Genomic DNA, 22,300 nt, shown 5'->3' with positions numbered 1-22,300 from the left:
GTCACTGCATTGAAAGGGGGCATGTATACTGGTCACTACATTGAAAGGGGGCATGTACGCTGGTCACTGCATTGAAAGGGGGCATGTACGCTGGTCACTACATTGAAAGGGGGCATGTACGCTGGTCACTGCATTGAAAGGGGGCATGTACGCTGGTCACTGCATTGAAAGGGGGTATGTACGCTGGTCACTACATTGAAAGGGGGTATGTACGCTGGTCACTACATTGAAAGGGGGCATGTACGCTGGTCACTACATTGAAAGGGGGCATGTACTGTGTGGTCTGTGCTAGGGGGTCTGTACTGTGGGGTTTGTGCCACTCTGTCAGTGTATCCCATAATAGGGCCCCTGCTCCCTATTATGGGATATACTAGTACTGATGGAGCCCTTAATATGTGATATATTGGGAGAATTGGTTCACGCAAGCAAAATACAGGGGACAAAATGGGTGGGGTCTATAAGGGGTGTGGCTTCTGAGAAATGGGAGGGGCCAAAATAGAAGGGCGGGGTCTTGCGCCCCCCCATCTTAAAACTTCACCAGCCGCCACTGATGCTTATATGCTGCAATCCTGGTGTAGTGTCATGCACAATGGAACGTGAGCAGGGGCGTACCAAGGGGTCGGCGAGACCGGTGCCCGCCAGGGGCGCAACCCGGCTGGGAGGGGGGGAGCGCAAAAATCAATTGGCAGTGTTAGCAGTGATTTTTGCACCCTCCGCTCAGCCTGCGCCCCCGGTGCCCCCAGGCAGCGTGTGGCTCCATCAAGGAACCGCACGCACAGTACACAGGGGGAGCACCTCCCCTTCGCAGTCTGCGTTGGAGCACCGGGTGTCACGTGACTACCAGTCGCTCAGCATGACAGAGACAGCATGCCAGACATCGGGCGCCCCGCTCCCCTGCCATGACAGGCAAAATGGCAGGGAGGGAGGCAAGTGAGGATAGCCATTTACTGGACAGCCGGCTCTGTGAGTGCTGCGTGGGACTAGGATTGCATAGGTAGGTACATTTCAGGAAGGGTGGGAGGGTATATTGAGTATGTGGGGGAGGTTGGCAAGGGGCCTGGAGATATTGAGGAAGGGGGAGGTTGGCAAGGGGGGGGGATATTGAGGAGGGGGGAATATTAAGGAAGGGGGGAGGTTGGTCGGGGGGGGGGGGTATTGATGAAGGTGGAGGTGGGCAAGGGGGCTGGAGATATTGAGGAAGGGGGACGTTGGCAAGGGGGTGGGGAATGTTGAAGAAGGGGGGAGGTTGACAAGGAGGGGGAGAGGTATGGATGAAAGATGGAGATATGGATGAAAGGGGGAAGTTGGCAAGGGCGGGAGGGATAAGGATTAAAGGGGGGAGGTTGGCGGGGGGGGAGAGATATGGATGGCAAAGGGGGGGATATTGAGGATGGTGTAGGTTGGCAAGGGGGCTGGAGATTTTGAGGAAGAGGGGAGGTTGGCGGGGGTGAATATTGAGGAAGGGGGAGGATTGCAAGGGGGCTGGAGATATTGAGGAAGGGGGGAGGTTGGCGGGGGGGGGGAATATTGAGGAAGGGGGAGGTTGGCAAGGGGGCTGGAGATATTGAGGAGGGGGGGAATATTGAGGAAGGGGGGAGGTTGGCAAGGGGGGGAGGGATAAGGATTAAAGGGGGGAGGTTGGTGGGGAGAGAGATATGGATGGCAAGGGGGCTGGAGATATTGAGGAAGGGGGGAGGTTGGCAGGGGGGGGGGATATTGAGGAAGGGGAGAGGTTGGCAAGAGGGGGAATTTGAGGAAGGGGGAGGTTGGCAAGGGTGCTGGGGATATTGAGGAAGGGGAAAGGTTGGCAACGGGGGAAGGATATTGAAGAAGGGGGGAGGTTGGCAAGGGAGGAGGAGAGATATGGATGAAAGGGGAAGGCTGGCGGGGGAGGGGGGATATGGATGAAAGGGGGAAGTTGGCAAGGGAGGGAGGGATAAGGATTAAAGGGGGGAGGTTGGTGGGAGAGAGATATGGATGAAAGGGAGGAGAGATATGAATAAAAGAGGGGTGGTTGGCAAGAGGGGAAAGATATAGATGAAAGGAGGGGTTGGCAAGGGGGATAGAGATATGGATGAAAGGGGGAGGTTGGCAAGGGGGAGAGATATGGATGAAAAGGGGGAGGTTGGCAAGAGGAAGAGATGTGGATGGAATTGGGGAAGGAAAAATGGATGAAAGGGAGGAAGGAGGATATGGATGGAAGAGAGACACTGGGTGGGGGGGGGGGGATATGGATGGAAGGGAGACATAAGGGGGAGAGAAATGGATGGAAGGGGGAGATATAAAACAAAGGTAGGAGAGACATGGAAGGGGGAGAGAGATATGGAAAGAAAATGAGATACATGGATGGATGGAGGGAGGGGGGGGGGGAGAGACATGGAAGAGAGGGGAACAGAGAACAGAAGGGGGGGTAGAAGAGATATAGATGAAAAGTGTGAGGTTGGCAAGGGGGAGTGATGTGGATGGAATGGGGGAGAGAAAAATGGATGGAAGAGAAACGCTGTGGGGTGGGGGGGGCTTGAGTAATATGGATGGAAGGGAGACATAAGGGGGAGATATGAATAAAAGGTAGGAGAGACATGGAAGGGGGAGAGAGATATGGATAGAAAATGAGATGCATGGATGGATGGAGAGGTTGGGGGGGAGAGACATGGAAGAGAGGGGAACAGAGAAAGGAAGGGGTGGGGGGTAGAAGAGACATGGATGAGAGGGGATAGAAGTGAGCGGAGAGTGCAGTTACATCTTACCTTGCCTGGAGATTGCAGAGGGACTAGGGAGGGACCGAGCAGATCGAATAATACGGCTACACCTAAGGTTTGATACCTTACCTACCTGGCTGAGACTGCAGTTGGCATAGGGACTAAGGGAGCGTGTGGAGTGGGCATTCTAGACAGTGGCATCACTACTAATACCGTAAGTAACAAAGTGAAGCTTTTGAGTGGATGATATATATGTACCCAGGATTACATATTGTGTGAGAATGAAAAACATAATTTTACTTTGTGTTGCTCTAGGATTCACCAACTTTATACAGGTCACAGATGACCAGTTACATGCTGCTATCTACTCATCAGTGGTTATTACTGTCATTCAAAGACAAACACAGTTAGTCCCACCATACACAGACAGCCCAAAACCATCACAAACACAAGCAGTCCCCATCACACATTACCAGCACAAAATGATCACACACATTCTCATCACACACAGCCAGCCCAATGCCAACACAATGTTTCCATCACATGTACACAGCTCAAAAACATAACACTACCACACACAAACAATATAATACATCACATGTAGCCAAATACATCACAAACAAACTGTAGCCATTACACTGAGACAGATCAATATGCAGTGCCCATTACACCTTGACACCCTAATACATTACGTGCAGTCCCCACTATACTCAGGCAGCCTGAGTTCATCTGTCACAACCAAAGTATTTGTTAGCTATAAAATTATTTTTAGAAAATGTAGTGACACCAGTAAAGACTTCTGTTTGTAATAGGGTGCAGGGCCAGACTACCCTGGGGCCGCTGTGGGATGTGGCCTTTAAAAATTTGGCAGTGGCGGGATGCAGATGCGGCCGTAAGAGTGTGAGAGCGTACTCTCTCTGCCAATGTTATGCCGCCTTTGTTGCCACCAGAAATCTCATATCCGGCATCTTTTTCCTTCTGCATGGTGCATGCAGGAGGCTGATTCACATCCTCAGGCAAGTCCTGTGAGTGCAATCTAAATGCCAGAGTATGTCCAATCTCAGTGATGGGGTAAGTGCTAGGCCAAGTCCTGTGAGTGCAATCTCTTTGCTGATGTAAGTCCTGGGGCAAGTCCTGTGAATTGGTATAAAACTTGAACCGAGGCTGGTTTTTATCCTCAGTTCAGCACTGGTATGGTGTGATGTTATGGTGTGATGTCCCAGTGCTTGTAAAACGGTGTGATTTATCAATGTTGTGTTTACAAAAAGGTGTAATGGCCTGTGTTGTGGTTATCATAAGGTGTGATGTGCCTCTACTATGCTTGTAATATGGTGACAAGCATTCCTCTGGCACATCACCATCATCACACAAGTCTAAATATGTGTGTGTAAATATATATTTATGATTTGAGGTTTATAACACAGATTATTATTGGCATTATTATTATTATTATTATTATTATTATTATTATTATACAGGATTTATATAGCGCCAACAGTTTGCGTAGCGCTTAACAAAATGAGGGCAGACATTACAGTTACACTATAATTTGGAACAAAAGGAATCAGAGGGCCCTGCTCGTTAGAGCTTACAATCTAAAAGGGAGGGTCAATTGATACAAAAGGCAATAGCTGTGGGGGATGCGCTGATGGAGCAAGAGAAACAGCGTTATTAGTTAGTAGCCGGGTAGGCTTCTTTAAAGAGAAGGGTTTTCAGGGATCGTCTAAAGATGGATAGATTAGGGGACAGTCGGACAGATTGGGGTAGAGAGTTCCAAAGAATGGGAGAAGCTCTGGAGAAATCCTGGAGGCGAGCATGGGAAGAGGTGACAAGGGAGCTAGAGAGCAGGAGGTCTTGGGAGGACCGAAGAGAGCGGCTAGGTTGATATTTTGAGATCAGGTTAGTGATGTAGCTGGGGGAAGAGTTGTGGATGGCTTTGTAAACTGTTGTTAGCACTTTGAATTTTATTCGTTGGGTGAGTGGAAGCCAATGAAGGGATTGGCAGAGAGGGTTGGAGGACACTGAACGGTTGGTAAGGTGGATAAGTCTTGCAGCTGCATTCATTATGGATTGAAGGGGGGATAATCTATGTAAGGGTAATCCAATGAGGAGGGAGTTGCAATAGTCGAGGCGAGAGATAACCAGGGCGTGAATTAAGAGCTTGGTGGTGTCATTGGTTAAAAAGGGCCGTATTCTAGCGATGTTGCGGAGGTTAAGGCGGCATGATTTGGACAGGGATTGGATGTGAGCCTGAAAGGACAGTGCAGAGTCCAGGGTTACCCCTAGCACCCTGGCATGTGTGGAAGGACTAATAGTTATACCATTGATCTTGACAGAGAATTCTGGGGAAGGGGCACGTAGAGAAAGAAATATTATGAGCTCGGTTTTAGATAGATTCAGTTTGAGGAAGTGGTGAGACATCCAGGCTGATATGTCTGTTAGTAGATCAGTGATGCGGGAGGAGACTGATGGGGTGAGCTGAGGGGTAGAGAGGTAGATTTGGGTGTCATCAGCATAGAAATGGTAGTGGAAGCCATGGGAGGCTATTAGCTGACCCAGGGAGGAGGTATAGATTGAGAATAGTAGAGGTCCAAGGACAGAACCTTGGGGGACCCCAACAGTAAGAGGAGTTGCAGAGGAGTAAGTGGAATTGTAAGTGACACTGAAGGTGCGGTGAGATAGGTAAGATTCGAACCAGTGGAGAGCACAGTCACGGAGACCGAGCAGACTGAGTTTTTTGAGAAGGAGGGGGTGGTCAACAGTATCAAAGGCAGCCGAGAGGTCCAAGAGTAAGAGTTTCGAGTAGCGACCATTGGTTTTTGCTGTTAGTAAGTCATTTGTAAGTTTTAGGAGAGAAGTTTCTGTGGAGTGTTGCCGGCGAAATCCAGACTGAAGCGGATTGGGAAAGCATTGTATATGGAGCCTTGCTATTTCATTTGTACGAGTTGTAGTGATTTCATATAGCGCAGAGGGCTTTGAGTGACTGCTGGAATCTCTCAGAATCTTTCAATTTCCTTTTATACATTTTTTTTATGGGACAGGGAGGATTAGGAAACAAAATATAATGCTACATATGTTTCTTTGGTTTCCTTTTACAGGGTGGAGAACTTATATAGGAATATCACCTTTAAAAATGTAGAAAATGAGTGAAAATTAGTGAAATTGATGTAAACAAGAAAAAAAAAAAAATACATTTTCTACTTTTTCATGGTGGGGAGGGGTGCGCCGATACAGCTCCTCGCCAAGGGCGTTGGAGACCCTAGGTATGCCTCTGAATGTGAGTGGCCAATTTGTTGATTTTAGTGTAATTATTTTATTAAAAAATAAGGTTTTACACTATATGAGTTTTAACCCTTCTATATGGTGGCATTTATTCCTATGTGTGGAGAGGAGAGTACTGAGAGGAGAGACAGCAGCAGTGGTCTGGGGGATGGGATCCCCTCCCTTAAAGGCGCTCCATGACTCAAAAAAGGGTAAAAATTGTCAGGTGAGTTTCCTCATATAGAGCTGATGGCACGTGGGTGAAGTGTTTCACAATAGCGCATAACATGAAGAATTAAAGACAATGAGCTCTGAGCACTTTGAAAATTTAACACAAGACACTTTGGACTTTTATTGAAGCACATTATGTTCTTGCAAAGCACTTTGGGGTTTATTTAGTAAAGTGGGAGAGTGCAAATCAGGCTCACTTCTGCATAAAAGCCAATCAGCTTCTAGTCTCAGCTTGCTCAATTAAGTTTTGGCAATAAAACCTGGAAGCTGATTGGTTTATATGCAGAAGTGAGCCTGATTATGCACTCTCCAGCTTTAGTAAATAAACCCAATTATGTCATCTCATGTTACTTACAGTATGCACTTGGATATGTATTATTGATTTGTGCTGCATATTTGCACAGAGATATGGATTATTGGTATAAGCACACATTATGCATTATTAGGCACACATTTAACCCCATGATTGCCCTAGATATTAACCCCTTCCCAGCGAGTGTCATTAGTACAGTGATAGTGTATAGTATTATTACTGTTCACTGTATTAGTGTCACTGGTGATGTCATTAGCAGTTAGCCAGTTCCCACCCAGTGTCAGTTAGTGTCAGATTTTCTGCCACACTATCACAGTCTCACTATAACTTCCTGATCACCGCCATTACTAGTATAAAAAAAATAAAATTTCAATGTATATATATATATATATATATATATATATACACACACACACACATACAGTAAACCCCCCTCCATTGCGGGGGTTACGTTCCGGACTTAGCCGCGAAAAAGTGAAATTCCGTGAAAATAGAAAAACCCTATTAAAATGCATTGTAGGCATGTTTATTTTACTGTCACTGTACGTGTAGAAGCATTTTAAGGTCTTTAAACACACTTTTAAAACAATAGAAACTCATTTAAACACCTAAAAGATACTAAGAGACATAGCAAGAGCTATGGAAAACACAAAAATATTTCATTTTTAATGATTTATATAGTAAAATAACATTACAAAAAAAACCGCAAATTACCGGGACCGCAAAAACTGAACCGCGATGGAGCGGGGGATTACTGTATACATACATACATACATATGTACATACATATATATATATATATATATATATATATATATATATATATATATATACATACACACCATTGTTTGTAGACACTATAACATTAACGCAAACCAATCAATATACACTTATTGGGACGTAGCAGAATACCTTTTGGACTGAATTTCTGAAGAAATTAGATTTTTTTTAAACTTTTTTTATTGGATATGTTTTATAGCAGAAAGTTTTGTTTTTTTAATCAACATTTTTGGTCTTTTTTCATTGATATAATAAAAACCCAGTGGTGATCAAATACCACCAAAAGAAAGCTCCATTTGTGTGAAAATAAATGATTCAAATGTCATTTGGATACAGCATTGCATGTATGTGTATTTGCCAGTTAAAGTAGCGCAGTACCGAATAATAAAAAATGGCCTGATCATGAAGGGGATAATCTTCCAGAGCTCAAGTATAAAGGACACGTTGGAAAGACTTTGATTTCACTTCATGGTTTTTCACTGGATACTTTTAGGTTAAATGAGTCGATCATTTATCATATATGTTTTTCTTTGATTATAATTGCCCGGTATTATTGTATATAAATGCATACTAATAATTTACCGAATAATAAAAAATGGCCTGATCATGAAGGGGATAAAATCTTCCAGAGCTCAAGTATAAAGGACACGTTGGAAAGACTTTGATTTCACTTCATGGCTTTTCACTGGATACTTTTAGGTTAAATGAGTTGATCATTTATCATATATGTTTTTCACATGTTTTACTTTGATTATAATTGCACGGTATTAATGTATATAAATGCATACTTTCAGTGAACTGGTATGTTAACTGATTTATGATAGAAAGGTTGATGCCCACCTTGAAGGTCCAGGACATAGTTCTGCCTGCCAGCAGTGAACAGGATCTTCTCAGTGGTATTGTAGCTGTAGACATCTTCCAGGTATGATGATGAAATGGAGGCACGTGTGCCTGATATATTCTGGAATAACAGGGGCAGACAATAAATATTTTGAGGCCATCTGTACTTTATTTTGACCTGGTGGTCCCACCAGTAAAGCACTTCCTGTCCTAGGGTGACAACCCTCACTTAGTGTATTGTATCCATGGAGAGGCAAAGCTGCCAACCTAGGATGCTCCTATTTAGACAACTAACACCTTCCACTCTACTTATCACTGTTAAATAGAAATAAAGCATTTTATGTTTCACAGAAAATAGCTAGGAAGGCTGATAACATTGTTTGAGATTTCAGTTCCTTGCACAAAAAGTTACAACGACACTTAATTTCTGGCAGGATCAGCAAGCATTTTTCTGTACTTGCAGAAAATGTACTGCCCAAAGTCAACCTGACTCTCAAGCTACCTAGAGACAGGCCACAGTCATGGGCTCTGGTTGAGGCCCCATGCATGGCTTCAATGGAAGAAGATTAAGCAAGACTCTTTAAAAAAAGATTTACGCTTACTGGATGCCCGTACTCGATCCAAGTGCCTCTTTCGTCTTTCCAGTGCCAAATCCATTCAGTGGTCAGTACATATTCTGGGGCTTGTGTGACAGAAGAAGGGGTGGACAGCCTGCGGACAGGTTTGGTATTGGCTTCCATTGTCTCAATGTTGATGTTAAGATATCTGCAATATAAAGGGACAGAGAAACGTGCAGCGTTCTTCCTGACGAGGATTGGTGGCCAGTGAAAATGGTTTTAAAATTGATGTCAAACAATAGCTAAATGCACAACTGTTGGAAGGCTGTAAAAATGCAGATATCTAAAAATATCTGTAGTGTCTTTTAGGCGTTCCGTTCAATAGTTCAATAGCCAGGCTGACTTAAAACAAAGTGTGGGTTTATTCAATCACACTTGGCATCAACCTAAATACAATGTAAATGTATAACAGTTCAGTTTAGTGTAAATAAAATAAAAAGGGATGAAATCTGTAGTTAGATATTGTGGAAAAAGTAATAGCTTCTTGTCAGCTTAGTCGCAATGATGAGTAGCACCCTCCTAGTCCGGTGCTAGCTAGAGAGTGTAGTTTTGGCTCTCTCTGCTTACCAGAAGAGCAGAAGGCAAAATCTTTATGTACTCTGCTTATCGGGGAGCAGGATTTGCAGTTAGGTCTACTCAGTGTGCCCAGTGTGTGATTCATTTGGTCTCAGGGAGTGTCCCAGCTGATCCAATGGGGAGGCACGTTGGATGCTGGAGGAAACCTGACCAGTGACACACAGGCTTTTGGTACTGTCCCAGGGGTTGGCACAGACAGTGGTGCATTATGGGACAGGGTATAAAAAGCTACCATGAGGTAGAGGTCTTTGGATGGGAAACCAGGTCCCAGAAGGAGGGTGACTGCTGCCTCCTCTTCTGCAGCAGTTGGTGATGGTCACAGGCAGTCAGCCTAGTGTATTGTTAACAGTTGGAGTATCCCACTCATCCCTTCTTCCATCCCAATTTAAATAAAACCACAAAAAGAACAACCCCTGGACTGATCTTTGACTGAGCCAAGAACCTAAAGTGTTACGTTTTCTGCAAATAGTTGCTACGGGTAACCCAGGAAAATCCTTAAAGTGTAATATCCAGCAGTCCTCTAGGGGGCAGTGCTACAGAGGTGTCTGTAGGTTTTTAGGAAGAGAGAAATAGAACAGCTGTTGAAGAGAGCCCATGTGTAGGCCTAAAGTAAACAAAGTATGTAAATGTATGTGTAATACCCATATTAGTAATTATTCCAAATATGCATATGGCCAAAAAAGCTGACAAGACTTAAACTACTTTGATTGACAGAAACACATAGTAGTATTCTGGAAAAAAACATGGTATGACCTTCTCTTAAGTTAAAGGGTCATCTTCTGCAACATATACATTCTTTAAAACAGTAAGAAACCAAACCTACAAACGCATAGACATTAGGGATCGACCGATATATCGTTTTTTTCGTTGCTGATACCAATATTTTGGCCATTGCATGTCGGTATCGGCTGATATGGGCCAATATTTTGTATATTTAAAGTTATGCAAAATAAACACAAATTTCGACACAAATCTGTTAGCGCCCATTCAGACTGGCGCGACACGACTTGCTGGGGCGACCTGTTAAGTCGCGGTGCACAGCTTGACCTCGGCGCGACTTGCAGGGACTTCATATAATTGAAGTCAATGCAAATCGCCTCCAGGTCGCCCCAAAGTAGTACAGGACCCTTTTTCTAAGTTGGAGCGACTTGTGTCGCTCCTATTAGAATGGGTCCTGTACTATTCAATTGCGAGCGACCGACCGCGACTTGTCAGGCGACCAAGTCGTCTGACAAGTCGCGCTAGTGTGAATGGATCCTAACCGAACATGTTAATGTTTATTTACTAACATTTTTAACATTAAGGGCTCGTTCTTCACACCTTAACTGCATGAAAACTAATAAGGAAAAGTGCACTTTCAGGGACATCAGTTTCACATCATCTGATTGTGAATGATGCATAAACTGCTGCAGTAGTGCACTCACTCACTGCAATAATTTTAAATCATTACTGCAATTGAAAATGATATTCATTTTGGTTTTTCTGTGCTGCATGATATAATTCAATATGATGAACTCTTAGATGGGTCCAAAGATTTGACAAATTTTTGTTTTTTACAGTTACTGATTCCATGCTTATATTGTTTGTGCATGTGTTGCACACTGCTGCTTTTCCTGGAGATGGTTGAGACCAGAAATAGTCCCTGACCATGCTTTTACTTTTTCTGTCTTCATCCATCTCCATTGCAATTTGAAAGAGACAATAAGGTTAAAAAAAAAAATAGCTGGCTAGCTGCTGGCACCCTGCCCTGCTGTGGGTGGCTTGCTGGCAGTGTGGGTGGCTTGCTGGCACCCTGTTGTGGGTCGGTGGCTGATGCCTGGCAGTGTGGGTGGCTGGCTGGCACCCTGTTGTGGGTCAGTGACTGACGCCTGGCAGTGTGGGTGGCTTGCTGGCACCCTGTAGTTGATCGGTGGCTGATGCCTGGCAGTGTGGGTGGCTTGCTGGCACCCTGTTGTGGGGTGGCTGGCTGGCTGTCACCCTGTTGTGGGTCGGTGGCTGACACCTGGCAGTGTGGGTGGCTTGCTGTCACCCTGTTGTTGGTCGGTTTTCTGACGCCTGGCAGTGTGGGTGGCTTGCTGGCACCCTGTTCTGGGTTGGCTGGCTGCTGTCATCCTGTTGTGGGTCGGTGAGTGATGCCTGGCAGTGTGGGTGGCTGGCTGGCACCCTGTTGTGGGTTGGTGGCCGACGCCTGGCAGTGTAGGTGGGTTGCTGGCACCCTGTTGTGGTGGGTGGCTAACTTGGTGTCACCATGTTGGGGGTGGCTGGCTTGGTGTCACCCTGTTGTGGGTGGCTGGCTTACTGAAACACTGTGGTGGGTGGCTGGCTTGGTGTCACCCTGTTGTGGGTGGCTGGCTTGCTGGAACACTGTGGTGGGTGGCTGGCTTGGTGTCACCCTGTTGTGGGTGACTGGCTTGGTGTCACCCTGTTGTGGGTGGCTGGCTTGGTGTCACCCTGTTGTGGGTGGCTGGCTTCCTGGAACACTGTAGTGGGTGGCTGGCTTGATGTCACCCTGTTGTGGGTGGCTGGCTTGGTGTCACCCTGTTGTGGGTGGCTGGCCTGCTGGAACATTGTGTGGGTGGCTGGCTTGGTGTCACCCTGTTGTCGGTGGCTGGCTTGGTGTCACCCTGTTGTCGGTGGCTGGCTTGGTGTCACCCTGTTGTGGGTGGTTGGCTTGCTGGAACACTGTGGTGGGTGGCTGGCTTGGTGTCACCCTGTTGTGTGTGTGGCTGGCTTGGTGTTACCCTGTTGTGGGTGGGTGGCTTGCTGGAATACTGTGGTGGGTGGGTGGCTGGCTTGGTGTCACCCTGTTGTGGGTGGCTGGCTTGGTGTCACTCATCCTGGGCTGTTGTGGGTGGCTGGCTTGCTGGAACAATGTGGTGGGTGGCTGGCTGGCTTGGTGTCACCCTGTGGGTGGCTGGCTTGCTGGAACCCTGTTGAGGGGTGGGTGGCTGGCTGCATGCAACCCTGTTGTGGGGTGGGTGGCTGGATGTTGGCCTGGCATCCTATTGAGGGTCGATGGCTGGTGGCTGGCACCCTGCTGTGGCTGGCTGGAACACTGTGGTGGGTGGCTGGCTTGGTGTCACCCTGTTGTGGGTGGGTGGGTGGCTGGCTTGCTGGAACACAGTGGTGGGTGGCTGACTTGGTGTTACCATGTTGTGAGTGGCTGGCTTGGTGTCACCCTGTTGTGGGTGGCTGGCTTGCTGAAACACTGGTGGGTGGGTGGCTGGCTTGGTGTCACCCTGTTGTGGGTGGCTGGCTTGCTGAAACACTGTGGTGGGTGGCTGGCTTAGTGTCACCCTGTTGTGGGTGACTGGCTTGGTGTCACCCTGTTGTGGGTGGCTGGCTTTGTGTCACCCTGTTGTGGGTGGCTGGCCTGCTGGAACACTGTGGTGGGTGGCTGGCTTGGTGTCACCCTGTTGTCGGTGGCTGGCTTGGTGTCACCCTGTTGTGGGTGGCTGGCTTGCTGGAACACTGTGGTGGGTGGCTGGCTTGCTGGAACCCTGTTGAGGGGTGGGTGGCTGGCTGAATGCAACCCTGTTGTGGGGTGGGTGGCTGGATGTTGGCCTGGCATCCTATTGAGGGTCGATGGCTGGTGGCTGGCACCCTGCTGTGGCTGGCTGGAACACTGTGGTGGGTGGCTGGCTTGGTGTCACCCTGTTGTGGGTGGGTGGGTGGCTGGCTTGCTGGAACACAGTGGTGGGTGGCTGACTTGGTGTTACCATGTTGTGAGTGGCTGGCTTGGTGTCACCCTGTTGTGGGTGGCTGGCTTGCTGAAACACTGTGGTGGGTGGGTGGCTGGCTTGCTGAAACACTGTGGTGGGTGGCTGGCTTAGTGTCTCCCTGTTGTGGGTGACTGGCTTGGTGTCACCCTGTTGTGGGTGGCTGGCTTTGTGTCACCCTGTTGTGGGTGGCTGGCCTGCTGGAACACTGTGGTGGGTGGCTGGCTTGGTGTCACCCTGTTGTCGGTGGCTGGCTTGGTGTCACCCTGTTGTGGGTGGCTGGCTTGCTGGAACACTGTGGTGGGTGGCTGGCTTGGTGTCACCCTGTTGTGGGTGGCTGGCTTGGTGTCACCCTGTTGTGGGTGGCTGGCTTGCTGGTATACTGTGGTGGGTGGCTGGCTTGGTGTCACCCTGTTGTGGGTGGCTGGCTTGGTGTCACCCTGTTGTGGGTGGCTGGCTTGGTGTCACTCACCCTGGCCTGTTGTTGGTGGCTGGCTTGCTGGAACACTGTGGTGGGTGGCTGGCTGGCTTGGTGTCACCCTGTGGGTGGCTGGCTTGCTGGAACCCTGTTGAGGGTTGGGTGGCTGGATGCTGGCCTGGCATCCTATTGAGGGTCGATGGCTGGTGGCTGGCACCCTGCTGTGGCTGGCTGGCTGGCTGGCACCCCGTGGTGGGTGGCTGGCTGGCACCCTGTGATGGGTGGCTGAGGCCAGGGCCTGTGGGGGGCTGGCTGAATGGCACCATGACCGGACTGCAGCTGCACACACTGTCCGAGGCGTGGGAGGTGGTCTTAGAAGGCAGAACATGCCATATTTTAGGCACAGCTTGCGGAGACACGTGAAGCAACACACGCAATGACGTCACGTGTGTGCCGCACATAATATCAGCAATATCGGTAGCATCCGGCCTCGATTCTGATATATCGGGGAAAGTGCATATCGGCCCTCGATATATCGGCCTTGCCGATAATCGGTCGATCCCTAATAGACATAATCCATTACAATAGAGAATATACTATAGCACACTATTCCTAACTAGTGAACTAACTATATTAACCACTTGCCGCCCGCCCACTGTCAAATGACGGCGGGACGGTGCGGCCATTGTTCTGGGCGGACGTCATATGATGTCGGCCCATTCAGGCAGGGCAGGCGCACGCTGCCCTGCACTGTCGGTGGTGGCGTGTCCCCGGGACACAGCGCGTCACCGGCAGGGGGGAAACAGCCAATGGGCGTGGCTGTTTCTCACGTGATCGGCTGTGTTCCAATCACACAGCCGATCACAATGGGAAAGCCCAGAAGAAGAGCGTGCATGCGCGATCGGGAGCGCGCAGCGCGGTCATGTCGGTGGCGCTGTGTTCCCTAGGAACACAGCTAGTCACCGGCAGTATAAAACAGTCACTGACAGTGGCTGTTTACTATGTGATCGGCTGTGAATCCATTCACAGCCGATCACAAAATGTAAACACAGAGCAATAACTCACTGTTACTAGCTCTTCTCCCCTCACATAGTTTCCAGTGTGAGGAGAGCAGAGCCAGAAACAGTGAGTTACTGCTCTGTACACCTGTCACAATGTAAAAGCACACAAATAAAAGGTCCCCACACAGTCCTCAGACCCCCCCAATTGCACCTGTCACCCAACAGTCACCTCATCAGTGCCCAGAAATTGCCACCCATAAGGCTACCTTCACATGTGAGCGTAGCGATCGCGGGCAGAATCACTGCGATTCTGCCCGCGATCCGGAAATCATTGCAAATCGCAGGACGCCTGTGCGTTGCCCGTGATTTGCAATAGCACCCCAAATGCTGTGCGATGTTGCCGCGATTTCCGCCTGCCGAATCGCGGTAACATCGCGCAAACAACGCACGATGCCCAAAAAAGGTACAAGAGCTTCTTTGGGGCGTCATGCGTTGTTTGCGTGATTTTTTTTTCTTTTTTAGTGTAGTTGTGAGGTGTGAGGTCTATTTGACCCCAGATCTCACAATAAAGAGGACCTGTCATGCCTATTTCTATTACAAAGGATGTTTACATTCCTTGTAATAGGAATAAAAATGATCAAAACATTTTTTTTTAAACTGTGTAAAAATAAAAAAATAATAAATGAAATAAATAGGAAAAAAAAAAATTAAAGCGCCCTGTCCCCGTTAGCTCGGGCGCAGAAGCGAACGCATACGCAAGTCCCCCCCACATATGTAAACGGTGTTCAAACCATACATGTGAGGTATCGCCGCGATCGTTCGAGCGAGAGAAATAATTTGAGCCCTAGACCTCCTCTGTAAATCTAAGCTGGTAACCTGTAGAAATTTTTAAATTGTTGCCTATGGGGATTTTTAAGTACAAATGTTTGGCGCCATTCTGTGAGCGTGCGCAATTTTGAAGCATGACTTGTTGGGTATCTAATTACTCAGCATAACATTATCTTTCACATTATGGAAAAATTGGGCTAAATTTACTGTTTTCTTATTTTTTTTATTCAAAAAAGTGCATTTTTTTCAAAAAAATTGCATTTGGAAGACTGCTGCGCAAATATGGTGTGATAAAAAATATTGCAACAATCTCCATTTTATTCTCTAGGGTCTCTGCTAAAAAAAAATATATAATGTTTGGGGGTTCTAAGTTGTTTTCTAGCAAAAAAAATGATTTTAGCTTGTAAACACCAAGTGTCAAAAATAGGCCCAGTCTTAAAGTGGATAAATGGACAACTTTGTGTAAAGTGCTACTTGGATGTTAGGCCTCTGTATGTGGCTAGGCTGTGTAAAAGTGTTACACATGTGGTATTGCCATACTCAGAAGGAATAGCAGAATGTATTTTGGGGTGCAATTTTTGCTATGTACATGCTGTGTTGGAAATATTTCATAAATGGACAACTTTGTGTAAAAAAAAAAAATGCATTTTCATTTTCTTTCCACAGTTTCCAAAAACTTGTGGAAAACAAAATGACACGTTGAGGTGTTTGCTTTCCAAAATGCTGTCCTTTTATGGGAGTTTCCATTGTCCTGGTGCTCCAGGGCCTTCAAAAGTGCGATAGGTTGTCAGGAAATTATATGTGTAATTTATGCTCCTAGAATGCCGGACGGTGCTACTTGGATGTTAGGCCTCTGTATGTGGCTAGGCTGTGAAAAAGTCTCACACATGTGGTATCGCCATACTCAGGAGGAGTAGTAGAATGTGCTTTGGGTTGTAGTTGCAAGTATACATATGCTGTGTGAGAGAAATAACCTGTTAATACGTCAATTTGTAAAAAAAAAAAAAAAATCTTAATTTTGCAAAGACTTGTGGGAAAAAAATTACAACTTCAAAAAAATCACCATGCCCCTTATTAAATACCTTGGAATGTCTACTTTCCAAAAAGGGGTAATTTGGGGGGTATTTGTACTTTTTCTGACTTTTTAGTGTCTCAAGAAATGAGATAGGCCTTCAGTACATCAGGTGTGATCAAGTGTGATAAATTTTTAATGATTAGCGCCATAACTTGTGGACTCTATAACTTTCACAAAGACCAAATAATATACACTTATTTGGGTTATTTTTACCAAAGATAAGTAGCAGTATAAATTTTGGCAAAAATTTGTGAAGAAAAATGACTAATTTGCAAAATTTTATGACAGAAACAAAGAAAAATTAGTTTTTTCACATTTTCAGTTTTTTTATTTATAGCACAAAAAATAAAAAACCCAGTAGTGATTAAATACAATCAAAAGAAAGCTCTATTTGTGTGAAATAAGGACACAAATTTTTTATGGGTACAGTGTTGCATGACTGAGTAATTGTCATTCAATGTGTGAGAGCGCTGAAAGCTGAAAATCGGTCTGGGCAGGAAGGGGGTGAAAGTGCACTGTAGGCAAATGGTTAAATAACTAACTTAAATAACTAACTAACTTAAATAAATAACTAACTGTATTATAGCTAACCAATGATTCTCTTCATAAAATATATATTCCTATGTCTTGTTTAACTCTTTTGTCTCAAATATCTCTATAGTTATATTTGACTGAATAGCTACTGACCTACTGACCTTAAGCAATAAACTCTGGACAGGAGAACAACTGGACAAAAATTACATTCACACTCAGGATTTAACCTATGCCAGGTTCTCAGAAACGAGAATCTGTGAAAATAGCATATGTCAGATATCTATAATGAAGCCAAATTAATAAAAAAAATTCTACAAAGGCGCAACATTTTTTTTTATATCAGACATTTATGGATTTTTACTGCCTGGTAATAAAGCCATTTGACCTGTTGGAAGTCGTCTTGCAATGTCAGTAAAACAAGATTATACAACAGGGTGTGTATAATTGAAGAGTGCATATCAAAATCCTCATCTAGAAAAAGGATTCATGTATATCCCCTGGCGGTGGGTTATGGGAATAGGGAATAGGAGAGCTTTGTTCGGACCACCAAGTGATTGGAAGATTAAAGTGGATGTGCGGGTAATACCTTCTGGTGATTAGGAAGAACTGCCCCTTATAGCTTTTCATTGTACGGAGGACTACACAGGCGGGCAAAGGGTGTTTGAGTGGGTCGTGTCTGAGAGTACATTCAAAGGCAATGGCAAGCGATGGTCTGTCTCTTCTATGCTCATTGAGCCCAGCTGAAGATCGAGGACGAACTTATCAACGTAACGTATCATTTATGCTTTTTTATTTTGTACGCTCTTTATCTTATTGTTTTAGTTTTCTGTGTTAGTGTTCTACTTTCTTTGTAATATGTAATAGAACAAAGAAATGCTTTTTTGAGCATTGTGTTTATTTTATAGCTAATTTTGGTATTATATCATCACGAGTAACATGATTGACTAGCTAACTATAGGAATAGACAAGATAATACATATTTATAATTTAAATAGGGGAAATCCAAAACCATCCCCCAATTTTTTTCTACAACTGCAACAACTGAGGTTGCCTGATTTTGACAGGTACCCGCTTCCACTTCTGGCTCAGATCGCCACGGTTACCGCATAACAATGCAATGAGTGATATTGTAATGAGGGCAACAAGGATCCCTAGTTAGCATGTAAATGTTGAAAAAAATACCTTTTGTTTTGGGCTTTAGATACATTTTAGCTCCCAGGAACTGTTAGACTGAATTTCTTGTATTTTGTTGTGGTTCGGAACTGGATACAAGACGCCCATATGTGAATGGAACCTTAAGCACTTGACGTATCCTCACTGAGCAATACTTGCATGGAAGGAGTGCAGATCACACTCTCATCTTCTGACCCTTGACCCTTGATAAAGTCACGTGAGTTTGTGACGCAACGCATCAGGAGAAGCCGGGTGACGTCACTTCCGGTCTACGGCCGAGACCGGAAGTATCGGAACAGGCCGCATCGGCGGTATCTCGCTGTACTACTGAACACATCTTCCCCATTTTAACTGTAAGTTTGTAATATACTTTTGGATGTATTAAAGTCTTAATTACTACACAATGAGAGCCCGCCTTTTATCTTTGGCGAGCGAGTATCCCAGGAACACTACATTTGCCACCTAATTGATGACCCCATAGAAGGGAAAAGATTATCCATTGGGCATTTTACAGTTCTTGGAGATCCATTTGGCGATTCCATAGCGACCCCATAAGCCCCTCATCTGATTGGAGATTATCTGGAGGTCCCCTACGGCAGTGGTCCTCAACTCCGGTCCTCAGGGCCCACTAACAGGCCAGATTTTAAGTATTACCTTGGGGAGATGCAGACTAGAGTATTCACTGAGCAGCAAATGATATCACCTGGGATGTATTTCAGTTATCTTGCAAATCTGTCCTGTTAGTGGGCCCTGTAGGCCAGGGTTGAGGACCACTGCCCTACGGTGATTAATTACACCAAAATGCTCGATTGAGTGTTAACCTTCCTAGCGGTATTCCCGAGTGTGACTCGGGGTAAGATTTTAGTGCCAAAAGCGGTAACCCCGAGTCACACTCGTGGTAGCGCTAAGAAGATCGCTGGATGCTGGAGGAGGTTTTACTTACCTTTTCTCCGGGATCCAGCGAAGACTGCGAGCGGTGTGCGGCGGCGGAGCTCTCTCCCGATCGTCTGCGAGCCCCGGCTTCCGTCTCCGGCGACGTGACGTCCGCCGGGGGGTGGAACCGGCGGCAAATTTGAATGTAAAATGCACCAAACACACTGATACCGTTCAAAATAAAATAAAATCACATTACATTACCCCCCAGTGCCCTTTCCTGCAGTTTTACTGTACTTTTTATGTAAATATATGTATATATATATATATATATATATATACATATTTATACAGTATATATATATATACGTATATATATACACATATACATATATATATATATATATATATATATATATGTATGTATATATATATATATATATGTATGTATACATATATATATATATATATATATATATATATATATATATATATATATATATACACGTATATATATATATACATATACACGTAATTCTTGTGAATGAGCAGCCCAAACCAACTGTATACATTATATATATATATATATATATAATATATATATAATATATGTATACATACATATATGTATACATACATATATATATATATATAATATGTATAATAAATGTATACAGTTGGTTTGGGCTGCTCATTCACAAGAATTACATGCTTTCAGCACCTAAAATAATGGTACCGCTTTCAGCACCTAAAATCCAAAAGAATCATACCGCCAGGGAGGTTAATGGAGGTGAGCGGCCATTACACATAATTTTGGATTCCATGCTAACGAATTGTCGCACTTGGTCTTCACCAGAAGTGTCTTTTTATCACCGTATCACATATGAACTCTCATCTTCTTCAATTATTATAATTATTGCACTTTTTTGCACATTTTTAGGGACTTTGCGATTTTGTGCGATTTTATTTGTTATTTATCATTTTGATTTTTATTTTATATATATATATATATATATATATATATATATATATATATCTTATGCTTTTAGGCACCTTTCTATTATCTTTTGCTCTGATCATCATTTTTGGCACCACTGAATATCCACCGACACATTCACCTGCACTTGATTTTACCACTAGCTACTTTATTTTTATCATCTAGATGATTTTTATTGGGCATTGATCACTATATTGATTTATTGTCACTCTAGCACCTTTATATTGTTCACATTGCGATAGGAGGATCATTGGGATTATTACTACTGTACGTTTGCACTTATTATTTATTAGCAGCACCTTCACCCATTCTTGCTCACGTATATGATTTAGCACAGATCACTCTATTGATCATCACTACAGCATCTTAATCATCAGTTTTATTGCTATATAAGAAATGTATATTTATGGTTTTTACATTATTGTTCTTATCACTATTTTTTACGTTTATATTGGAGACATTTTTTACTAGTGATTTTTTATTTGTGGTCCACCAATTTTAGAGATCCAGCACTGATTCTCCCCTCTGTTATATTCTGTCTAGCATGTGCTGACACTACTGAATTAGCTGCGGATTTCTGGTGTTCCATTACATCTATATATATATTTTTTACTTTCTATTCATTTTTGCACCTCATTGGTAGCGCATAGGTTCACTTCTCTCTAAAGAAAAAATAGGTTTCCTCACCTGCCGATTTTATTTCTTTCTGGCCTTGATGATGGGATTGCGTTCTTGATGCTAGAACAGAAACATAGATTGACAGGTAAAGGGATATGAGTGGAAAATGTAAATCAGAGAGCAAGCTCATCAGTCAATAGATCCTAAAAATTTTTTGGGAATTCTGTAGAAATAGTGAAACAACAAAGCATTAAAAATGCACAATAAGGCTTAGTATGTGAACCCAGCTCCCAATCACTGGGGTCAGGTGTTTCCAGTGACTGTGATTGCTACATCATGCAAAGAAGTATTGTATGAAATACTGCTCCTGATGACGTCAATCTGACGAAACGCGTAGAGCGTAATCACGTCATTTCTGCTACCTTTGGAACGCACATCTGGCGGTTGGAACGCATAGCATTCCAGAAGCATACCGTGAACGAGGAAGTTGCGGTCCCTATACCAGTATATGCCCGTTTACCTGCTCTTAATGTGAGTACCGTATTTACTTAATAAATAAAGGATTTCATACAATACTTCACTATATGAGGCTCTTCTTCTTGTATATGATCTGGAACTTGCCGTAAATACATGATGGGATGTTGATATCATACGAGGCTGTATCGTTTATACTGGGTATACCATATATCAGGGAGAGATGATCCAATAGAACCACTGAGGCTACCGGCATCTGGGCCCTGTCTGGTAGAGGGAACCCCCAATTGCATCATGCTGGTTACCCCTGTAGGGTTAGTGAGCTCCGGTGAGTGCGGGCAGAATTGAGAGGGGAGCACTAGTTTCCTCACCTGTCACGTCCCATTTGGATCACCCTGAGATTCACCCATCAACTTTTTTTTTTTTTGGAATTTACTTCACCAACTGATCACCTTATGGACTTATACTTTTAATTTAAATATTTTTTTAGTCACTTTATATCATTTCTTTGGCCGCCCCATAGTGCAAGGTCTTTGCCAGGCCACACCTAGTCATATTATTTTGCATTTTATTGCTACTTTTGTAAAACCATATATTGGATCAATTAGCACTACTCCACTTTATATTTATTGGATACACTAATTCCGTTTAATTCACTTGTATGTGTCCACTCACACACAGTGATATTTTTCTTATCAGCTGGTATATTTATTGATCACTTGTCAATGCACTTTGGATATTATTTATTACCTAAATTTGTTATCTCCCACTGAGCACTTTATATGTATTTATCGTATATATTTTTTATTGCTTTAATTTACTTAATTAATAATTTATGTATTGTTCACATCATGAATAACACCTTGCTGCACCTTTTTCACTTTTCAATAATTATTTATTCATATGTATTGATCATATTTAATGTGGTGTTAGAAGTGATAATACGATTACATGTGTTTTGGATTACCCTGCTTAATACGTTTGTGTACAGTGCCCTACTTGTCAATTGAGAGGCAGCGGCATTTACCTCACTACCCCCTTACTTATTCATTGAATACAACCTTTTGGGTTGTATCTTGAGGTAGGCTTCAGCCTTAGTCTATTCCTTAGCCCGGACTTTCCACCCCTTTGTTTTCATAGTTTGTTAGGTAATTTTTCTCCTTCACTGATGTGTGCTGATGAAGCTGCACTGATGGGCACTGATAGGCTGCACTGATGGGCACTGATGGACACTGATAAGGTAGCACTAATGGGCACTGATAGGTGGCACTGA

General features: G+C 44.3%; 1 protein-coding gene across 1 annotated transcript in view; it reads right to left on the bottom strand.

Moving 5' to 3' along the window:
- LOC309552720 (protein mono-ADP-ribosyltransferase PARP12-like) overlaps positions 1-22,300 on the bottom strand; it is a gene marked incomplete at its 5' end in the record, with an annotated part of 96,084 nt that overhangs the window by 49,931 nt on the left and 23,853 nt on the right. Inside the window, 3 exons of the mRNA XM_082253644.1 lie at positions 8,125-8,245; positions 8,727-8,889; positions 20,623-20,673. Of these exons, the coding sequence (XP_082109770.1) occupies positions 8,125-8,245; positions 8,727-8,889; positions 20,623-20,673 (335 nt within the window). The remainder of the gene's footprint in view (positions 1-8,124; positions 8,246-8,726; positions 8,890-20,622; positions 20,674-22,300) is intronic.

The sequence above is a fragment of the Pelophylax lessonae genome, assembly GCF_965119305.1.
Source record: "Pelophylax lessonae genome assembly, chromosome: 4".
Lineage (NCBI taxonomy): Eukaryota > Metazoa > Chordata > Amphibia > Anura > Ranidae > Pelophylax > Pelophylax lessonae.
This window is presented reverse-complemented; position numbering and strand designations above follow the sequence as displayed.